Source organism: Echiichthys vipera (genome assembly GCF_963691815.1).
Source record: "Echiichthys vipera genome assembly, chromosome: 13".
NCBI classification, from domain to species: domain Eukaryota; kingdom Metazoa; phylum Chordata; class Actinopteri; order Perciformes; family Trachinidae; genus Echiichthys; species Echiichthys vipera.
Window position 1 is genome coordinate 16,154,728 of NC_139838.1, and position 20,601 is coordinate 16,175,328.

The 20,601-nt window shown below is 41.2% G+C and overlaps 1 protein-coding gene across 1 annotated transcript; it reads left to right on the top strand.

Annotated features, from left to right (window-relative positions):
* The first annotated feature begins 708 nt into the window (after window positions 1-708).
* Window positions 709-20,330, top strand: LOC310955352 (uncharacterized protein). Its single transcript, XM_083925164.1, has 34 exons — window positions 709-775; window positions 959-1,027; window positions 1,133-1,157; window positions 1,240-1,266; window positions 1,455-1,532; window positions 1,618-1,757; window positions 1,969-2,085; window positions 2,768-2,825; window positions 3,021-3,065; window positions 3,168-3,224; window positions 3,314-3,462; window positions 5,850-5,951; window positions 6,038-6,086; window positions 6,176-6,256; window positions 6,762-7,211; window positions 7,312-7,389; window positions 8,660-8,796; window positions 10,113-10,214; window positions 10,381-10,438; window positions 10,571-10,719; window positions 10,815-11,667; window positions 12,145-12,266; window positions 12,344-12,457; window positions 12,603-12,660; window positions 12,942-13,076; window positions 14,243-14,338; window positions 14,443-14,613; window positions 15,348-15,416; window positions 15,520-15,653; window positions 15,745-15,891; window positions 17,455-17,512; window positions 17,604-17,687; window positions 17,810-17,902; window positions 18,340-20,330. Exons 6-34 carry the CDS (start codon window positions 1,713-1,715, stop codon window positions 20,019-20,021), a joined length of 5,493 nt encoding a protein of 1,830 aa, XP_083781290.1. The 5' UTR covers window positions 709-775; window positions 959-1,027; window positions 1,133-1,157; window positions 1,240-1,266; window positions 1,455-1,532; window positions 1,618-1,712; the 3' UTR covers window positions 20,022-20,330.
* Window positions 20,331-20,601: the final 271 nt, after the last annotated feature.

Genomic DNA, 20,601 nt, shown 5'->3' on the forward strand with positions numbered 1-20,601 from the left:
AGCGTCTGCAGCATCGTCAGCGTCTGCAGCATCGTCAGCGTCTGCAGCATCGACAGCGTCTGCAGCACTTGCAGAATCTGCAGCACCTGCAGCATCAACAACCTCTGCAGCATCGACAGCGTCTGCAGCATCGACAGTGTCTGCAGCATCGACAGTGTCTGCAGCACTTGCAGCATCTGCAGCATCAACAACCTCTGCAGCACCTGCAGCATCGACAGCGTCTGCAGCACCTGCAGCATCGACAGCGTCTGCAGCACCTGCAGCATCGACAGCGTCTGCAGCACCTGCAGCATCGACAGCGTCTGCAGCACCTGCAGCATCGACAGCGTCTGCAGCACCTGCAGCATCGACAGCGTCTGCAGCACCTGCAGCATCGACAGCGTCTGCAGCACCTGCAGCATCGACAGCGTCTGCAGCGTCTGCAGCATTGACAGCGTCTGCAGCATCGACAGCGTCTGCAGCATCGACAGCGTCTGCAGCATCGACAGCGTCTGCAGCACCTGCAGCGTCTGCAGCACCTGCAGCGTCTGCAGCACCTGCAGCATCGACAGCGTCTGCAGCGTCTGCAGCACCTGCAGCGTCTGCAGCACCTGCAGCATCGACAGCGTCTGCAGCACCTGCAGCGTCTGCAGCATCGACAGCGTCTGCAGCACCTGCAGCATCGACAGCGTCTGCAGCACCTGCAGCATCGACAGCATCTGCAGCACCTGCAGCATCGACAGCGTCTGCAGCACCTGCAGCATCTGCACCATTAGCGTACAAACTACATTGTCAGGTAACAAATTGTAGATTGCACTTCAATAGCCTGGATATTATTACTATACCTCATACTATTTATGTTGTTGGGAACATTCATTCATCTTCACCGCTTGTCCCGGTCGGGGTTGTGGGGAACAGAGAGCACAAATTTGTTTAATGCAGTGAATTGTACTGTTTATTTTTTTCTCCCTTGTGGCAGAACTGCAGTACAAGCTTTCTGAGTATACATCATTACTGCACACACGTGTCACAGCAGAAACACAAAGAGGTATAGCAGCATTTTCATAGCTTCTTACAGAGTCTTTGTGATCATCACTGATATGCGTGAAAACTTTACATACTTTTAAAATCTCTCCCTAATGTTTTTCCCCAGAAGGCGAAGGATTTCTCTCGTAGAGGTATTGTACAGTTCCTCATTAATGTTTATTGTTAAGCTCATTTAAATTTAAATAAGATATGATCTTCCCCCCGTTCTTACAGGAGCCGATGGTGATGACGACCAAACAGGTACACAACTCCTTCTGACACCCCTCTACAACACTTAAATGTGATCATACCATGTCTAATGTGATAGAACTGATTTAGCGTCTCACACTGATCTTTGCAGATCTTTTTTCTTTAACTTGATTCATGGTTTGAGTTGATTTTAACGTATGCTCTAATTTTAGAAAAAATGTTTATTCTCTTCCTTTAAGCGTTAGAATGGAAACCGTGTCTGGGCTTAAACAACTACCTCAAAGAGAGCTTGACTAAAAATCATCAACCACTTATCGGTGAGCATACCCACTTGTTATCATCCTGTTTTTGTAATTTGTCTCAAGGTAAAATATTAAAAGTATTAATTGTTTGCTTGTTTAGGTGCTCCGCTGGTTGTCGCCTGTGTCAGCACTCAGCTTCAGGAGGAACCTGTTTATTTGTGCTTTGCTTGTAAGGACTGCTTCCGCGAGTCCTTAATGAGACAACACTTTAACTCTCTGAAACATCTCATACGCACATTGGTAAGTTATTCATCGTGCGTGCGTGCATGCGTGCGTGTGTGTGTGTGTGTGGTTTTTAGTTTCATGTGTCATTTTTTCTATGAATTAAAGTGACAGACATTTACCAACAGTATGAGTAAATGAGTATAAGTAATGCAGTTAAAAACAGACACTCTACCCTGGGATATACTTTGGTTTCAAATAACCAGCTTTTGTCTTAAATTCTAAAAAGTTGCACCTAAATCCTTGGCGGCTGACTTTTGCATGGAAGAATCTGGATGTAGTTCTCTTGAAGTCAACGGCACGGAAAGAGGAGAAGGAAAGAGGACCAACTTACATGAGGCTGAAGGTAAAATGCCAAAGAACTTGGAACTGACCAGTTTTTTTTTTTCTCCCGAAGGTGTTCACATCTTTATAGAGATATTGTTATGTTAATTAATGATGATCAGATTTAAGTCTACTAGAGAGAAGAGAGTTGGCTATCAAAGCACCAGCAGACACAATGTCCCGAAAAAAAGCTTTTATGACTTCTAAGTAAGAGCCACCATCAGCATTACACTGAGAGTTCTTATAGCACTGAATTAACACACCTCAACCCTAACAATCGGGATGTACGGTTGACATTTCTTAATGTGGCTTGACTTCTCGGCCTAGGATGTATTGTCCACATTTCTTTTAATCCTTAACCTCCTCCACATGCAAGTCATTTCTCTATTTATGTATATCCTCGTTGTCTTAAAGCACACATACACAGGTAGAGGTTTCATCCCCTTTTATGCTAAACCATTTTACAATGAGTTTAATTTTATTAAGTTTTAGTGCCATGGTGCATAAAAACCACAACTGCAAAAGTGTGATTATAACAGGAAGTCTTTTTCAGGAGCTTTAAAGTGTCCATACTAAAATTATAAAAGGCAATAACTACATAGTAAAGATTAATAGAATGAAGAGGCTAGTTTCTTGTAGTCATATTCTGTACACTGAATGATTTTCCTTAGTCATTCGTTATTAAAGAATGTTTCCTTTCTCAGGTATTTGATCTCCCATACTGGCTGTTTCAGAGCCTCGCTGGACTTTGTTTCCCAAAAGGTAGGCGTTGGAGTTGATCTTGCGTCAAATTATTCAGAGGTAGCTGCGGCTAATCGCTGTATCGTTCCTCTCTGCCCTCGTTTTTTTTTTTTTTTTAATTACAAAATTGCAACCCCTGCTACTGTGATTTGAAGCTCTTTTGGTCATGTTCGACATGAAGCAGTTTGAAATCATTTTTCTTGATTTTGTCTGCAGCGATGACGACACTTGGCCCATACCACACAATCTTAAAGCGCGGCGGTTAGTAATAAAATACGGTTTTTGGCCTTTTTAAATAAAATGAATGAACGTGATTGCTTTCATCTGACTCGTCCATGTTGGTCTGCATTTATATCTGTGCAGTTCCAGCTCATGAAACATACAGCAAACTCCAACAAAATGACAGATTCCCTCTGCTAGGTGAGTACCGTCGTAGAGAACAAAGGTCTTTCCTGAAAAGTCAGAAATGCTCAGGGCTTTTCTGACTTTTCTCTACCTCACCGTTACAGGCATGCAGTTCCTCATCATGCACGACGTGTGTGATGGACAGCGTTCTCGAACAAGGACTGGACTCTTGTGTTTGCTCTGTAAGAGGATGTTATCGCACAATAAATGTCACGCTCATGTGTTCAGTTGGGAACACGTTGCAACATTTCTGGTGAGTATTTTTGTTCTTTCACTTCTTATTTTTCAATTAATGGGGACTCCTATGCTCCTATCGACCCTCAGTAAGTCATGTTTGGTAAGATCCAATGCAAGAAGCACTTTATCTACAAACTGTTACCTGTTCCCCTGTATCTGTGGGATTAAAATTAGTTTGGGCACAAAAAAAATATTGTAATGAGAGTTCACTGTTGCTGTAGAGTTATTGAGATTCTCTTTTAACCTGGAATAATGCACCCATTTTATTGCATGTGACCGTGCCTTTTTATTAGTGTCTTTACATTACGCTACTGCAAGTTACTGTAGATTTGCATGGTGTCAGGAATAGTATAGTATTGAGACCACTGTAGCGGCCTGAAGGGAGACTGTGTAGAGGGCAATAACATACAGTCTTGGGATGTAATGGGGTGTTTATAGTAACATCAAGTGTTATCTTATGATTGTAACCTGCTTTCTCACAGTATAACTAATTAAGTGTATGTGCATGTGCATTTAACGCACAAAGTCAAATCAGTTAAATCAAAGTCTGTGTTAAGAGTAATGTAGTGGGCTGAGAGCTGATAATTGCAAAAGACAGAAGTAAGACAAGACGTTAAGAGGCCCAGGTGCAGCTAAAGCAGTTAACAGACCCATTACAAAAAGAGGAACCAGTTCCCCTGAGGCAGCACGTGATTAATGGTTGAAAGGAGGTGGGAGTGTTTGGTTAGAAAGTGGAGTAACTGTGGGAAGTCTGGGGTTCTTCCTTCGCCTTCTGATTCATCAACAGTTGAAAATTAAAACGAGTGAGAGTAATTGAGCAACCTAATGAAATGAAAAGGATTACAAAAGCTTTTCGACAAGATCAGAAGATTCATGCATAACGGATTAACCATAACCCAATCACTGGGATTATACAATTCACATTGGAATACTTTTCTGCTCAACCTTGGGAATTGGATAACAGTTCGGACAGCACTTTGCACGGAGCTGGAGCTGCCCTCTCGGGCTGTGTCCACCCTCAAAGGCTTGGATGTTCGGCCGGACATCTGAAGCCCTCTCATCTCCCAAATTTGGATAAGATCAAAACCACTCAGCCTCAGCCCTTTATAGATCTGTTAGTTAGAAATTGTTTTGATGATTAACCTTTCAAGTCATTTAATTGATGATTTGAATACTGAGTTGAGTGTATGTCTATTTTGCCCTTGCTAAATCATAAAGTAATCAGTTTGCATTTAAAGTAGACGTTGTGGACATCCAGTTAATAGGTTGTTTGGTGGTGGTAAAACATAATGATTTTCTGTGTTTAACATTTTTTCAGGTTCTAATAATGTTACTTTAGCCAGAGTACATTAACGGACCCCCTGGGCTCTCCAGAGCCACTAAACCCTTAACCTAGCCCCATAACAAGTGCACAGATCAATGAGAGGAGAGCTGCCGTCATCAGACGCGGCTGATTTGTATGCGCGTATTATTTGCAGCCCGGACGTGGAGTGAAAAAACAAGTCGATTACAGAGTTCAGTTTTAATATACCTCAAAACAACTGAACTCCAGTGCATTCTGTAATGACTTGTTTGGACTACCTCTCAATATGGACGTAGCCGGCTGCTAAGGCTTGTAGCTTTGTAAAACAGTCTTTTTTGATAAATCCGGGTTCTCTAACTACGTTATTGGTGCTTCGTTTCTTGTGTAGGGGCTGTTATCAGTGTAAGCCGTCTGGCTGATAGCGACTGTCAGGGATTTCTCTGTTAATAGTTAACCCAAAGAACTTGTCTCAATGTTTGATGTATATTCATGCTGAAAAGGTGGTACTTGACGTAATCTCCAAAATTAAATAAAGGAAACATTCATTACTAAATTAATATACTTGTCACGTTCATGAGTTATGAGCCTAACTGTGATGGAAGAGAGTCAGCAGAGGATTGGTTTGAAAACACCAACATGTCAGTTCAGATGCTACTGAGGCTGAAGACAGTCAACAATAAAAAAAAATCTTCTGATTAGTAATAAACCCTCCTGTCTGTAGCTGAATAGTGTCGGCCTACGCTGCTGTATTTTAACATTGGTCTCAGTGGTGGAACTTGAGAGAGCCTGATATTTTCTGAGGTGGTACGTCATGTACAAAGTTTGAGAACCACTGATCTAACACATGTGAAATCACATTCATAGAGTTGAGAAGTATGTGGAGTCTGTGTTGAAACTGTACCACTGAAAAGCAACTAAATCCACTGTATCCATGTCGAGGGAACATTTTTAATGTTTTTGAGTAATGTCAAAAAAACGTATGTTCGGATATCTTTAGATGATTGTACACATGTTGCCAAGCAAGTGTGTCTTAAGTACGGCACAAAAACCAACTGTTAGGAGACTAAGCGTATTTGTGCTTTGTGCGTCTCTGTGTGTAGGAGCGTTTCCACCCAGGCTCCCTGAACCCCAACACTGATGCAGAGACCTTATTGGATTTGGCAAAACAGGCAGCCCGTATTCATGAAATATCACACATACAGGTAATTTATACCAGGATGAAAAAGTTTCCGTACCAACCTCATGTTGCATCTCCTAGCCGTGCGCCAATGCTTTTGTCTGTTTAAAGGAAATAAAGTTGGACAGGCCCATTTGGCAGCCATGCCCCTATGACAGAGGTGGGTGTTTATGTTGCAATGAATGTTCCACAGTGGCATCTGTAACTCGGACTTGGATCCTTGAAAAGTATTATACTATTTTGTTACAGCAATACAAATCCTGACATCTGCAAGGAAAAGAGAGGGTAAAGAATTGCTTGGAAACGTAATAATTCCTGGTATAAAGCTGGGTAAGTGGAGCCAACTATACAAACTTTACATTTTGATGTTTAGTCATGTTGATGCTTCATTTGCAGTAGGATCCTGGTACTAGCACGTCTATAAAAACATTAACTTTTTCTGATTGGTCTCCCATGGGAGGAGATATTTTGGTTAATTTTATTTTTTGATTCAGTCATAAAATGTTATAAATCTGTTGTTACAAATCTTCAAATTTGACAGCTTTTTTGTTGCTTTTGTATTATTGCTAACTGCTTAGTACAATGTGTATAATAATATATTCCGTTATAAGTCCCACAAAGGGGACATTTCCTTATTACAGCAGCAAAGTAGATAGCAAACATAGAAGCATCAATAAGAAACAAATTGTAGAAAAATATGAATATAAACAAAGGAACAATGTATACAATATTTTTAAGTATTGTACATTTACACCAAGGCACAGAGGAAAATATTAGTTCTACAGTTTGTAATTTAATATCATATTCGTTTTTTAACATCATGTATGTTCCTCAGTCTGCAGAGCAACCCTGAAGGTAGTACAGGGAAACGACAAGGAGACTCCTGTATCGAGTGACTCAGGGAAGAGAAGCAAGGAAACTGAGGAGATAAAGAATGCAGGTAGCACGACCTGCAAGGCGATAAAGGAGGAGAAGAGGGAAGAGCCTACGGCGAGAAGTGGGGATACTCTAGAAAGCTGCCAGGGCACGGACAAAAATGATGGGAAGGAGAGAAGCCAAAGTGGCAAAGACGCCCTGACACACTTGACACAAAAGAAGAAAACCTCACAGGACGACAACTTACGTCCTACTGTGGACATAAAGCAAGAAAATAAATGGCAGCAGATCACCTCCGAAGACGACCTACCTGGTGAAGAACCCCTAAACTTGCAAAGTAGCAAACAAAAGGAGGTGACAGACGAGGGAGAACCTGGCAAATCAAGTAATGAGACCGCAAAGGACAAAGGTTTGTAAATGCGTTATTGAATGTTTTTTTATTGTGGAATATTAATATATTTTTTATTAGGATATTTTGTGAAAATGTCTCGGTCTGTTGTTTGTTACAGCGTCTTGTAACGTGAACCACCCACAAGATGATTCGTTGTGGCAGTATGTGAAGAGGAAGAGCCGAGAGTCTGTCATAGGTCAGTTCAAATCAATCATCTGTTGAAAGATTAATGAGTCTCGTGCGCTATATCGTAGAATACTTGGTCAGTTACTGTCCACTGTTTATGTTGTAGGAAAAGAAGGGAGAACTGCACGTTTATTGTAATAAATTAATCACCTTATTAATTAGGCTAATTAATTATTCCTTTTTAAAAAGGGGCACCACCACTGTATAGACGGGTAATGTGGACTAAGCCCGATGGAAACCTAGTCACCTGCAAGAATTAAAAATATCCTTTTCTATCAGTTTCTCTTATCAATTAAATGTATCAATTGTATCAATCAATTTCTGTCAATCTCATTCTAAAAACGTTTGTTCTCGTAAAACATTGACCTCAAAACTTTGCAAAATACAATGAAAGCTCACAGACAACAGCTCGGGTTTAGGGGGGTTTTACTACAAAATTAGGACTATTTTTGTATACATGATAGATTATCACATGAAATGACACACATGAGAACAACACAGAAAATGAATGGGCATGGTAAAGCTATGATCATACCTTTTATGGAAAGTAAAGTTTAATATCGTGGGCCATTGGTCACCAGATCTGCTCATTTAAGTACCAACAAATGCATCTCACCAAACTCCGCTGAACAGCGGGTCTTCTCCCGAGGTGCAGGCTGGCAGTAAAGGTCGTCAGAGGATTTGTTGTTTCCAAAGAAGAGATCGGTTTTCCTATGAATAAAGCAACTGCACCAAATATGTGAATTCAACACAGTTCACACTTCCTATAATAGTTGTTTGTTAAGAACATATTAAAAATGAGTCTCTGTCTCGTTATCAGATTAGGAGTTTCGCAAACTGTGCTCAGGGCCACAAAAATGTCACAGGTTTCAGCAAGTTGCTTCCTGTCATAAAAATGTCAAAGGCTTCATTGAGAGGGGCTTCCCCGAGGGCGACAAAGCACGTCTCCCAGGAAACAGAGAGAGCTCTTTTGTCTTAGTTAACTGACAAACTTCCTTTTTGACATTGTCTGACCTTGACGTCATTTCCTCCACTCTTCAATGAGTACGAGCTGACTGGCATTAGGGATGTCATCACGAATCGTGGCCCCTTTATTTTGATGAAGACATATAGGGCAATATTTCCTACAATGTTACATTGATGGATCATTTTGACTCCTCATAACTCTTTGATTCTTTTTTTCACCTGAGTTTCCTTAATTTTCAAATTAAATCAGGATGTTTCTAACCAAGGGGCGAGAGTTACAACACAGTATTAACATTGAACAATACATCTTCCAGGCTTAAGTTCACTAATTGAATGCTGTAGTGACGAGCGTGACCCCATTTACCTCTGCGAGTGCTGCTCCATGAAGATCCCTGAGAAGAACATCGTCCTTCATGTTACCAGAGTCGACCACCAGCGGATGTTTCTAGTGGTGAGTAAGTGTTAAAGGATAGGTTTGGATGTTCTGGCGTTTTGTCTTAGTGTGTTAAAACGTATGAAAAATTTGAAACACATAGGTCATTTAAAACATATAAAAGATGGTTACACTAACAGAAGCTAAAGTCTTCAGTCTGTATGTATGTAGTTCTTTATCTATATTGCCTCTATACTATTATATTTTTTCTTTGGATGATCCAAAATGAGGGGCATGAAAAATATGAGCATCACATTAATGGATATTGTAAAACAATGCAGCGACATAGGAGTACATACAGTATATTGTCTTTATTTTATCAATGTAAATAGTAGTCGTAGGCCTCAAAGTGAAACTACCTTGTCAAAAACAATACTTATATAATAATGAACAAACCTGTTAACCAGAGGTTTTCACTCAGTTATTGTACTAAAGCACAAGTTTGAGGCTCTTGTCCTTTATTTTATTTACATGCTACTTTATACTTCTACTCCTCTACAAATCAGTGGAAATGTTCTACTTTTTACTCCACTACATTTATCTGATTACTTCAGTTACTAGTTACTCTACCAGGCTGACAAGCACATATGAAACATTAGTTTATTCATCAAAAACTGGACTGACAGAAATTAAAGAAACGTAAATTCAGAGTGTTCTTTTCACAGTTCAGTGGGAAAGTTGTGTTGAAGTTAGCATGATTTTTCTGAAAATGCCTTCTCAACTTATCCTCTTTACACCCAGATATGGCTGCAGAGTAAACACAGGCTTCACAGTGACAGAAACAAAACACTTCTCTGTTCATTCTCTGAAAAAAAGAAAGGTCAATTCACCAGAGTAGAAAGAGACATTGCGGTGGTGATTTAACCAGACAGAAACGATTGAGAACAACATGGTGGAGCTTGGTGAGCTGTTGCCAAGAGGATTCAGAAACCCATGAAGAAGAGTGCAGCGGGAGCGTGCGCAGCGTCGTGTCTCCCAGCGGGCCGGTGTTTGATGCGCTGAGATCAGAGAGGACAGCAGTCAACATGTTTCACACAGGCTTCCACTCAAAGGCCCTGTAAATATTCCATCGCGGGCCGCCCATTCATTAGCTCTGCTCTGTATTGTTGTCTTTTATGTTTAATGTTGGACCCCCTCGAAAACAAGATGTCCATCTCAAGGGGTTATCCATAAATAAACTTGAAATAACTTGAAATGCATTGCCATAATAATTCAATCATTACTTTTCCGAACTTTTTCTATTTTTTAATATACAGTATAGTTTGTACGGTGTCTTATACATACAAAAGATGTTCTGTTTTAATGTGTTCCCATTTGTATGTTTCTGACATCAGGGGTTACAGAAACTCGCACCACCACCAACGGTTCACACGGTGAAGACGGTCAGACATTTGGCGGCTTTGTTTGAACAAGAAAACGGATACGGAGAGGCTCAGGTTTGGTCCTGGTTCTGTTTATTTGGTGACATTTTTAGAACTGTCATTTAAATTGATATTTTTTAAAAATAAATAAATGCAAAGCTATGTTGGTGATAGAGCTGAGATAAAAAAAAAAGTCGAATGATTTTAGTTTGATTAATTGTTGTTTATTTCCTGGCTCCAGGTTGTTGATCTGGATGACAAGATTTACAATAATATCTCACAACAGAGCTTTCAGTCAGGTAAGGTTGCATCTTTTCTTTGCTTTGTTCTGAGTAGGTTTGTTTGAAGCCAATTTGAATAAGTTAAAAGGTGAAAACAAAGGTCAGCATTTACACACGGTGCACATTTTGCATTATCTGTCGTCGACACAGCCATACAGACAGTAAAGACACATCAGGATCTGCAGGGCCCTGGGAAAGAGCTCGCTTCAACCTCAGCTCTGTCTGGCGTCCAGCCCGTGGACACGTCAGTGACCCTTCGTGCTCTACACGAGTTCTGTTCTCTGACGGACAACTACAAGGTCAGACACTTTGGCGTAAGTCAGCCTTTTCATCAGCCTGTTTGGTTGTGCAGCTACTGAATATGTTTTTATATTTCATTTATATGGTGCTGAAGATGGAGATCGATGATGACTCTGAAGCACAACCATCCTCGCTGCCTCCAGCCGAGTCTGGTGTGACTGAATCCACCTTCAATACAACCAAAGTGCCCTCTCAATTGACTGAAGAGGTCAAAATGACCCACATCAAAGTGTCTGAGTCAGCTAACAGCGCTAACACCTGCCTGCCTGTTTCAGCAACCACTTCCAAAGTAGCAAGGACATCCCACTCAACTGCAGCAACTACAACTTCTGCTGCAACCAACCCCGCCATCTCCAATTTTTCACCCAAATCTTCTGATTCTCCTCCAGACGCCACCAACTCGACAACACCCATTTCCCAACATCAAGCCTCCGCCCCCAGCTGTATTACTACAACCACCACCAAACTGAGAGAGACTGCTTACGAATGCACAGCAACCACCTCTAAGTGTATAGCATCCGCCATCTCGGGTGCGACCTCAACCACAAAAGCTGCATCTTCGACCAAACTGCCGGAGAGCAGAAGTGGAGCTGCAGCCAAAGTTCGAGCGACTTCACATCAAGCGGCCCCCGCCTCTAATGCAGAATCCAGAACAGCGCGTGAAACCGTCAAAATGGAAAGCAAAAATTCTGAAAGTGCATTCAAAACTGCGGTGACATCCGCGGCCCGTGCTGGAATGACTAAAACGTCTCATAAATGTGAAAATACTGAAGCCTCTGTCAAATCCAATGACACACATATGACGCATATCATGAATTCAGTGGGGTCAACCGCTGATGTTGGACCAAATGTTCAGAAGAGTAAAGCACCTGCAGCTCCCCACATGACTGTCAGGTCTGGACACAATGATATAAAGAAAGATAAAATAACGGAACCCTCTGCTGTCGGTGAGTATTGTTGTTGTTATTATTATTATTATTATTATAATTGTTGATACAGGAATCAATAAGCAAGTCGGTATGAAGAGAGGTGGGTAAAGCAGCCAACACTGTACTCAAATAAAAGTTTTCATGGAAATAACTAGTTTCTAATAACGAGTAGTGAGGTAATTTCCTATTCAATACCTACAAGCGTGTTCACTTTAACCTGAGGAAGACAGTCTGTGGTTGAAACATCATTGATATTGTCCACATAAAAAAAAATGGTTTCTTTTCTGTGTGCACAGCAAAGTAGTGAGTTTCCTCTACCCCACTCAAGTAAAAGTAGAAAACCATGCTCCATTAAACTCATTACAGTTCACTTCAAAAACGTGAATTGTTTTACGTAACAGAGTAAATGTAACTCGTTCCTACCCCCCTCTGTATATGAATTGGTGTCTTTTTTGATTCTAATAAGAGGTTTGCATTGTTTCTTTTACTTTACAGGCGTAAACCAGCTGATTCGAGTGAAATGTAAAGCAAAGCTGCAAATCTTCTGTCTGGTGTGTTCGGTCTGGACGACCGGTTCAGAGCACCCGTTCAGCATCAGCCACAAGTATAAATATGTGGTGCGTGCTTTAAAAGTCTTGTAGAAAATGTAGGAAGGCCAGTAGTACAGATGCTGACTGTGCGCTGTTCTTACTAGAAAATGAAGTACCCCTCGTGGACCGCCACGCCGGAAAAGCTGCAGAGCAAGTTGAATAAGATAGTGACCCACTTGGCCGAGGTCGAAAAAGATGTGGGATTCCAGCCCCGACAGGTGACCTGCTATAGTATCTTCACAAATTTAAAAAAAAAATTCACACTCTGATTTGTATTTATTGTTAACCTGCTTTAAGGGTGTGACGCAACTTGTTAAATAAATAACTTGGTATGGCTATTAATTGTGTTGTCTTCTCTGCTAGAAACTGGAAGTGAATATTGATGTGTACAAAGAGCTGCGAACAATTTCAGTGCAGGAAGGTAAAGATATCTTATTAAAATTAAATTTTTCTGGAATATTTTAATTGTGTTTTAGCCCCACACTCACCTACGTAAGCCTGTGTGTGTATTTAGTTTGAAACTCAGTTTAAATTTGTCCTATTTGGCACCTTATATAAATTCAAAAGTCATACAGAGTGCACAATAAGCATTAAAATAGAGCTTGTTTATAAAAGTGCTAGGGGAGGAAAACAAAGAATTTCAAAGAAAGATGACTTTTATACCTTATGCATAGTCTTCATTCTCTCTCTGTTTATCCTCAGCTGCTAAAAGGCTGAAAGCAATGCTGAAGCGTAGACTCTCGCACGTCTCATCGCCCTGCACGGACGATACTGCAGAGGTTTCCAGACAGCAAGTTCCCTCCGCCAGTCCATTTGAAGCTACCAGCCCGGACGACGGTAAATCTGAGCGTCCTTTTTAAAGCCCCATCTAAGGTTGAAATGCATCTGTAATTGTCTTTTGCGGGGTGATTCATTAGAACGTTTACAGAGTGGATTATTGTCGTATTTGTACACGTTGTTGCCCGTGCTGAGATTATCTGGCTTTTCATATTTGACGGCTTGAGAAACTCATTATTTGTCTTTTGTGATGTTATTAGAAAGAAAAAATATCTGAACACACAAATGACAATAAAGAGAGAACCTTGTCTTTGACGCTGTTGGCCGCTTTTTACAAAAGCTTCAATAAACCAGTCTGCACTGGATTGACGAGCGCAGAGTTAGTCATTAAAAGCGTGAAGAGGAGGCTTTGTTCACTCTTGGTGACAGATGAGGTCCAAGCTCGACAGTTCTAGTACATCATATTCAATAGTTAAGGGCCTCTTCTTTCATCAAGTGCACTTAAACGGCGGGCTCTTTAAGTGTAACTCTGGGGAAATTGGACCCCACAGTCTTTTTCAGCATGAATATACATCAAATAAGCCATTGAGACAAGTTTTTTGGGTGATCACCTATTAACAGAGAAATCCCGGTCAGTCACTGACAGCCAGACATGGCTAACACTGAGTAGCTCGGGGAAGAACGCCAAAAGCGTGCAAAACAGCTATTTTTAACATTGAATATTGCTTTAAAATAGCACCAAACCTCTGCAGTAGCATGATAACAGACCCTACACATAAAACGAAGCACCAACGACGTAGTAAGATAACCTGGAGTTAAATAAAAGAGACTGTTTTACAACGTTAGAAGCCTTGGCAGCCGGTTCTGTTCATATTGAGAGGCAATCCAAACAAGTCTATAACCGAATCCACTGGAGTTCAGTTCTATTGAGGTTCAATAGAACTGAGCTCTGTAATCGACTCGTTTGGGCTGCTCGTCAATATGGAAATGCAGGGATCGTGTTTCTTTTCCGGTGCTGCATCTGTAATCAAATAATGATATTGTATGTCCGCACGAGAGGCTCATGGTAGCCTCACACGATTGGTACAGACCTTATTACAGGGCAGGGTCAAGTAGGGTTTCTTCAGACAATTGGTTCAGGGAAGTTGGATCATTGGTCTGGGGGAAAGGTCATTCACTAACTATAGGAAGTATGGATTTACATTAAACACATTTTTTTCTTTCAGGCGTGTACATGCAACAGGACGAAGGACTTTCTAGTGATAACCAATCGGAGCAGGAGAACGAACATGAGCTCAAGAGACTATCGGTCCATATTCCAGGTGCGAACCCCACTCGCTTACACACACACGAGTCGTTCTAGAGCCATGAGATATCTATTCTTATAAAAATTAACACTTTTTTTATGTCGCTGTTCTTATTGCAGAAATGGAATCCTGTTCAAAAGAGGCAGAAACTCTTGCCGTGGATCAGTCAGACAGAGCCCAGAGCGTGAAGAGTTCAGACCCAGAAGCTTCTGGCCTGATTTCAGACCCGCTTAATTCGCAGATCTTAAATCAAAATGAGCCGATCCCAAATCAGAGCATTCAAGACGCAGGTATGTCAGTTGCATGCCTTACACAGAACATCATAGTTAACATATTTACAGATGGACTAATCCAGTGGCTAATTAACAATTTTGAAGGTATAATATTCAGTTTTATCCTAAAATTCACATTTTTGACACATACTGTAAGACATATGACCCCATCGTTTTTTATCACAGATTCCACACACTCATAGCTGTTCAATGCTGCTGCTAACTTTTGCTAAGCTTGTTTCTCTGATAACTTTAGATCCAGACGTCTGAAATCCTTCACCCAGTTAAAATACAGTCAAAGTTAAAAATGACCAAGCTGGAGTCCACCCCTACCCCCTTTCCAATCTGTCTGTACCATCTAATAAAGATATACAAAGCCCCAAAAATAATCTTGAAAAAAAAATACCAAGATCTAAAAATGATTCAAGATTCAAGAAATCTTTATTTATCCCCAGGGGGCAATTAAATGCTGCTTAAAACTAGATGAAAGTCAATTTATGACAGCCCTGACTCATGCGTAAAGGGGATATGATGCCATTGACAGGTGACCAAATGTAATGCACCATTACCTTGAATAAAATTATGGATTTCTCTGGATTTGAACCTTTGGGTAATGTACTCAACAAAATATATAGCAGGTCTCTTAGACTTTGTAATGCAGAAATGTTCCAAATGATATCTTAAAGGATTTGTAAATCATCATCGTTTTGTTTTTGTGTCATTTAATGTACTTATTTGTTATTTTGTCACAGGGGAGAACACTCCAAGCTTCAGTTATTTGTCCTTATTCTTGAAGGGGAAGCAACCTGAACCAGTCATAGGTGGGTGTTTCCATCCTCGCACGACAAACACATTCCACTCCCATTTTAGTTTGACATTTCACAAAAAGCGTACAATGTGTTGAAGACGGCCTGTCATCATCAGGTCTGGGATCAGTGTGGGAGTGTCAGTGGATAACTCAGGATTCATTCTTCCTGTGCGAGTGCTGCAGGGAGACGATCCTCATCAGTGATATCTATCAACACATGGTCAGCGTTAAGCACCGGCTCAACTGCATAGTGAGTGTTGTCTCGAAGCATTAAATACATTTAAACAACCAAAGTATATAACCCATGATCCCATGGTTGTTCTTATTTTTTTATTTGATAGATGGATGTGTTTCAGCTGAGGGGTTACCCTCAGGACTCGCACTTCTGGCTGTGCAAGGATCTGCTTCCGTACATGATACTGGACATTTCAAAGGGAGTCGCAGAGATGCTCTCAGAACAAGAGTCTTACAACAAGACTGACGTGAAGGTAACCCGGTCCGTGTATATGTGTGGTATCTCAAATGTCCATGGGGTAAGGCATGGTTAATGATGTAACTACACATATTTGTTGTCACTGAAAGAAATTGTCATTCAAAGTGGCCAGTATCAAAATTTCATTCTCAAGATTATAGTTAAGAAAACTGATCTAGACACATTTTCAGACAGCGGTAGCCCTAATTCCGTTAGCCGCTTACTAATGCTTTTTTCTCTTGGTTCTTCTGTTGGAATAATACCATCTAGCGGAGTCAGTTTACAAATGGTACAGATACACACTAAGTTTTGTATTTAAAACCACAAAAAAATAGCAACCCTGTGCATTTTTTGTGTGTGCATAAACTAAACAAATAACTTGGCCTTTTGCATAGATTTTCTTTTTGCGTGTTCTGCAGGCAGCGTGGCCATCTTGGATCAAATTTCCTTCAACAAGCTCATAAAAAAACTAAAAATAGAAGGCTGACGAGTCCTGCCCTTAGCCATGTTGTCATTGACGCAAAACAAACCCTTGTTGCTGAGCCTGTGCTGAGTCTAGGAGACTGTTGCTATCTTTGGTTGATGCTGGACAGTATGTTTCTGTGAATGTACTTAGACAAGATTTTAAATGATTCAAAATTTGAAACGGTAATACCATCTGGACTTTCTGTATTCATCCCTATATTGTATTGGCGTTTGCCTTTTCTGGTCATTAAAACCTAAAGCCCAGTGCAGACAAAAGATCCACGACGAGATGAGTTGGAACGTCTGCAAAGTTCTGAAACCTGCCCGTTCACACCAGTGAGACGAGGCGAGACGGTGTAACATCTCCATAGAAACGCCTCTCTGTACTTCCATTTTATCCTCCGACTTTTCAGGCTTTTCTTTCGTAGCTGGATATAATTTTTAGCATTATAAAATATAAATGAGGACAGAGTTAGTGAGAGAGGCTAAACGCTACATCTACATCATAGTAGTGATGAAACTAAAAATATTATTTTATTTCTCTGATTCACTGCTTTGTTCTTGATTACAGCGCTCCCTCCTTATTCATTCTCTCTCTCTCGCTCTCTCGCACGTTGCACCTCCATCCATAGCTGACATTTCAACCAGCTGAAGTCCAACCAAAGTCCGTTGGTCAAGTCACTTACAAACTAATACTTAATTGAAACAGATGACAGGTCTGTTCACACCGCTGCAACTTTTACCTGCAATGTTCTTAAGCGGTTTTGTCTTGTTGCGAATATTTGGTCTGAACTGGGCTTAACAAAGCCTCTGCCAGTTCTCCACAAGGTCAAGGCTTGACCCTTTTATTACCTTCCCATGAGATGAGGCTGTTTCCCCAAAGGAACCAAATTTACTGCAGGAAAAATGGCATTACTCTCCTGCGATTCTGAACACTAACAAAACGTATTTGTCATGCTTGGATAAAAAGGTGACAGATTCAGAATGATTTAACATGGCAGAAGAACAAGAAAGACAGTCAACACTTTTGTTATAGTACTGTCATTTTAACAAGCCACATTTGTTATGTTTTCACAACTGTGGAAACTCACGCCCTTTGTCTTCTCTCACAAAGGTTATAAATCTGAGACCGGAGATCTACGACGATGTTCGGACAGCTCCGTTCGATGAAGGTAACAGTCATCTTAATTTAGGCTCCAGGGTGTGTGGTCTGTGTGGAGTATACCGTTATGTAGTGTCAACTGTGCCATTTGATTTTTGTAGCTTTAAAAATGGTGCAAAACATCAAGAGACACAGAGAGAGAGAGAAAGCCTACTGTCCACCCATTTGTGCTCTGCAACAAGAGAGTAAGTCCCATTATCACAGTTATGTGGTCATTTGTTTCTAGTTCTTATACGCAGCTTTACTAAAATGATCAATACAGGCAGAGAAGGGTTACAAGCCATCAGTTTTGCTTTCTGTCCCCCAGACCAGCAGTCTACGGCCCGGCAGAGTCCAGAAGAATCTCTTCCCACGAAGATGCAGCCAGCACAGGCGCTTGAGATGAACCAAAGCTGCAATGGTATTCCCTCCCCCCCATTTAATTGAGGTCCTCTTTTTTGATAATAACTTGCTTGACTTAACAAAATAACAGCATCCTCCAGTTATGTTTTTTTTTAATCTTATTTCAGAAAGTCTGTCTGTAACTTAGAACATATAAACAGTTTTTGCCAAAACCAGAAGATTGTATTCATGAGTTGTGATGCTCTTTGTTTTTAATATATATAAACACAATATGTATATATTGAAATAAAATTAGTAATGCAGTGTATCTACGGTTGATCTGTGTTTTTGAAATGTTAATAATGAAAAGCACTGAGGGCCTGGAAAGCTGAAAGGCTGCTTCCCTTTTGAGAGTCTGACACAACTGGAAATCATTTTTAATTTATAACCAACTGAACTCCTTTCTCTGAACTGTTCCCTTTTTTTGTATTATTCCTTCTCCACTGTCTCGCTTAGGAGCAAGACAAAAAACTGAGAAACATCATTTGGAAGAGACGGTTGGAGGTTTGGATGGGGTAAAACGAAGACGACTTTCACGTCCTCAGGATGTGACCGGTGTCTCCTCAAAGGCTGATGCTGTTGTCTCTCCTATCCCTGGTGCTGAAACACGTCTCAGTCCTCAAGAGCAACCACAACCCAGACCCCAGGTCCCAAAGCTCCAGAGGCCTATCACAGAGTTGCAAGGGAAACGGGAAGAGGTGGTGCCCTTAGAATCCCCATCTTCCTCTACCGTTTGTCCAAAGAGCAGTCGAACCCTGTCATTGTCTCCAAGAGATGAATGCCTTCCAACCAGGACAAGACCTGCTGTTGAATCGATTAAAACACCAGTAAGACTTGAGGAACCTTTGAGTCAGTTCAGCAACGGCCCAGCCTCTGAGTCCACTTCTGTTAACCCTGCTGCGACCTCCGTCCTTGTGTCTACTGAGGAGAAAGATGCAGGACCTGAATCTGATGAAGAAAACCTACCCAATGTGGACTGGGCACAGCTGGAACAGCTAATCGCTCTGGTGAAAGAGAAAAAGTCAGAGGTACAAATGTCCTCTTGCAAGTCAGCTCCAGATACTGGTGAGACGACCGCCTTCTGCGCTAACGGTACACCTGAAAGGAATGTAGAGAGAAGATGGGATTCAAAGTCTGTGCAGGCTACAGCTATAACGGACAAACATCAAACAAGACGGCATTTAAAGAGGCCGCAAGTGAACCTGAAAGAAAATCCACCCTCTACTAAATTATTAGAGATGTTTCCAACAGCAGCTCCTTTAGTCTTTGACCACGAGAATCGACATGTCATCCCTAATGCTGACTCCTTCGCTTCAACGAGGGGAGACCTCTGGTTCGGAGTGACTAGAGCGAATGCAGCCGGAGCCATGTTACCCTTTGCCAGAAGTGTTGACCCACACCAGAGAATTGTCGATGCTCAGAGCGCCTTTGGAAATGCGAACCATACCCACTCTAGTGCCATCCATTGTACAGAAAACAACGATAACCCAAAACAGATGCCACACTATAACACACAGACTATCGCCACTGTGGTTCCTCAGTTGCCCATTAACACCATTGTAAGTACCAGGCAGGACCGCCAGCAGTTTATGGGCGGCTTTAATGGACTGGACCACACTGAAGGCAATCAAGTCCCTCACGGTCTCTCCACAGCTGCAACAGCGAGCCCCAGTTACGCTTCAGCGGGATACGGCCAGTACAACCAAATGGCTTATGTCACAAATGGACAGTCAGGTTATTTTTTTACCGGGGCGGTTGGTAGTTATGTAACACCAGACAATAGTCCCGTATACACAGGGAGTAATTTCCAATACGGACAGTACTCCACGATGTCTAGCGCTTCAATGGCTGCTGGAGATGGCAAAGTGAGCAATGAGGCCACCTACAGGGGCGCCGTTCCTTTCACGACTCCAGCTAACAATTCACAAATGTGGATCGACATGAACCAGTACAGCACCAGCACAATTGCTTCACCTCAGAACTGCAACTACGTAGTGACACAGAACACGCCTCAAGTCTGCCTCAACCTGCCAGTCTTTTACAATCTGCCCGCAGCCAATAATGAACTTCTATCCCAGGCTTCTGCAAACTCCTTTTTTGCCCCAGGATCAGGGGTTTTTACTGACACTCCTCCGTGAAACTACCTGTTAACACGGTAACGAGTTATTTCTGCAGAGCGCTTGTTATGGCTTTCTGTTTCTAGAAGACAAAATTAGGTTTAGGTATTTGTTTTACATATGACGTCTTTATCAGTAAGATGCGGTGTCACACTTTCCTCTCGGATGTCTCACCATGCCAAAGTAGGGCACAGTTGGGAAGATTCATCATGCCGGTTTCTTCTGGAACGCCCCAAAAATGTTTTAATAGAATTATTATTTTAGTGGAAGTCACCTGATTTTGCTTTTGGAGTAGGTAGGTTCAGGATACTGTTAGTACTTTTACTTTTTGCTTGCGTAACATATGAAGGAAGGGTTTGGAACGCTTTTTCAAAAAGCTCATTCAGCAACTGTTCAGTTTGTAACCTTCCTATTTTTTTCTAGTTGTTTTATATAAATGTTTGGTTTATGTTATTAAATTCCTTTAAAATGCCATTCTGTTGACTGTGAAATATATTTGTATATTTTCTCCATAAATTCTTTTTTTTTAAATTGGCTGACGTGAGAGTTTTTTTTAACCTGTTTCGTTTCTTGTACTGAATGTTTTTTTTTTACACAGAAA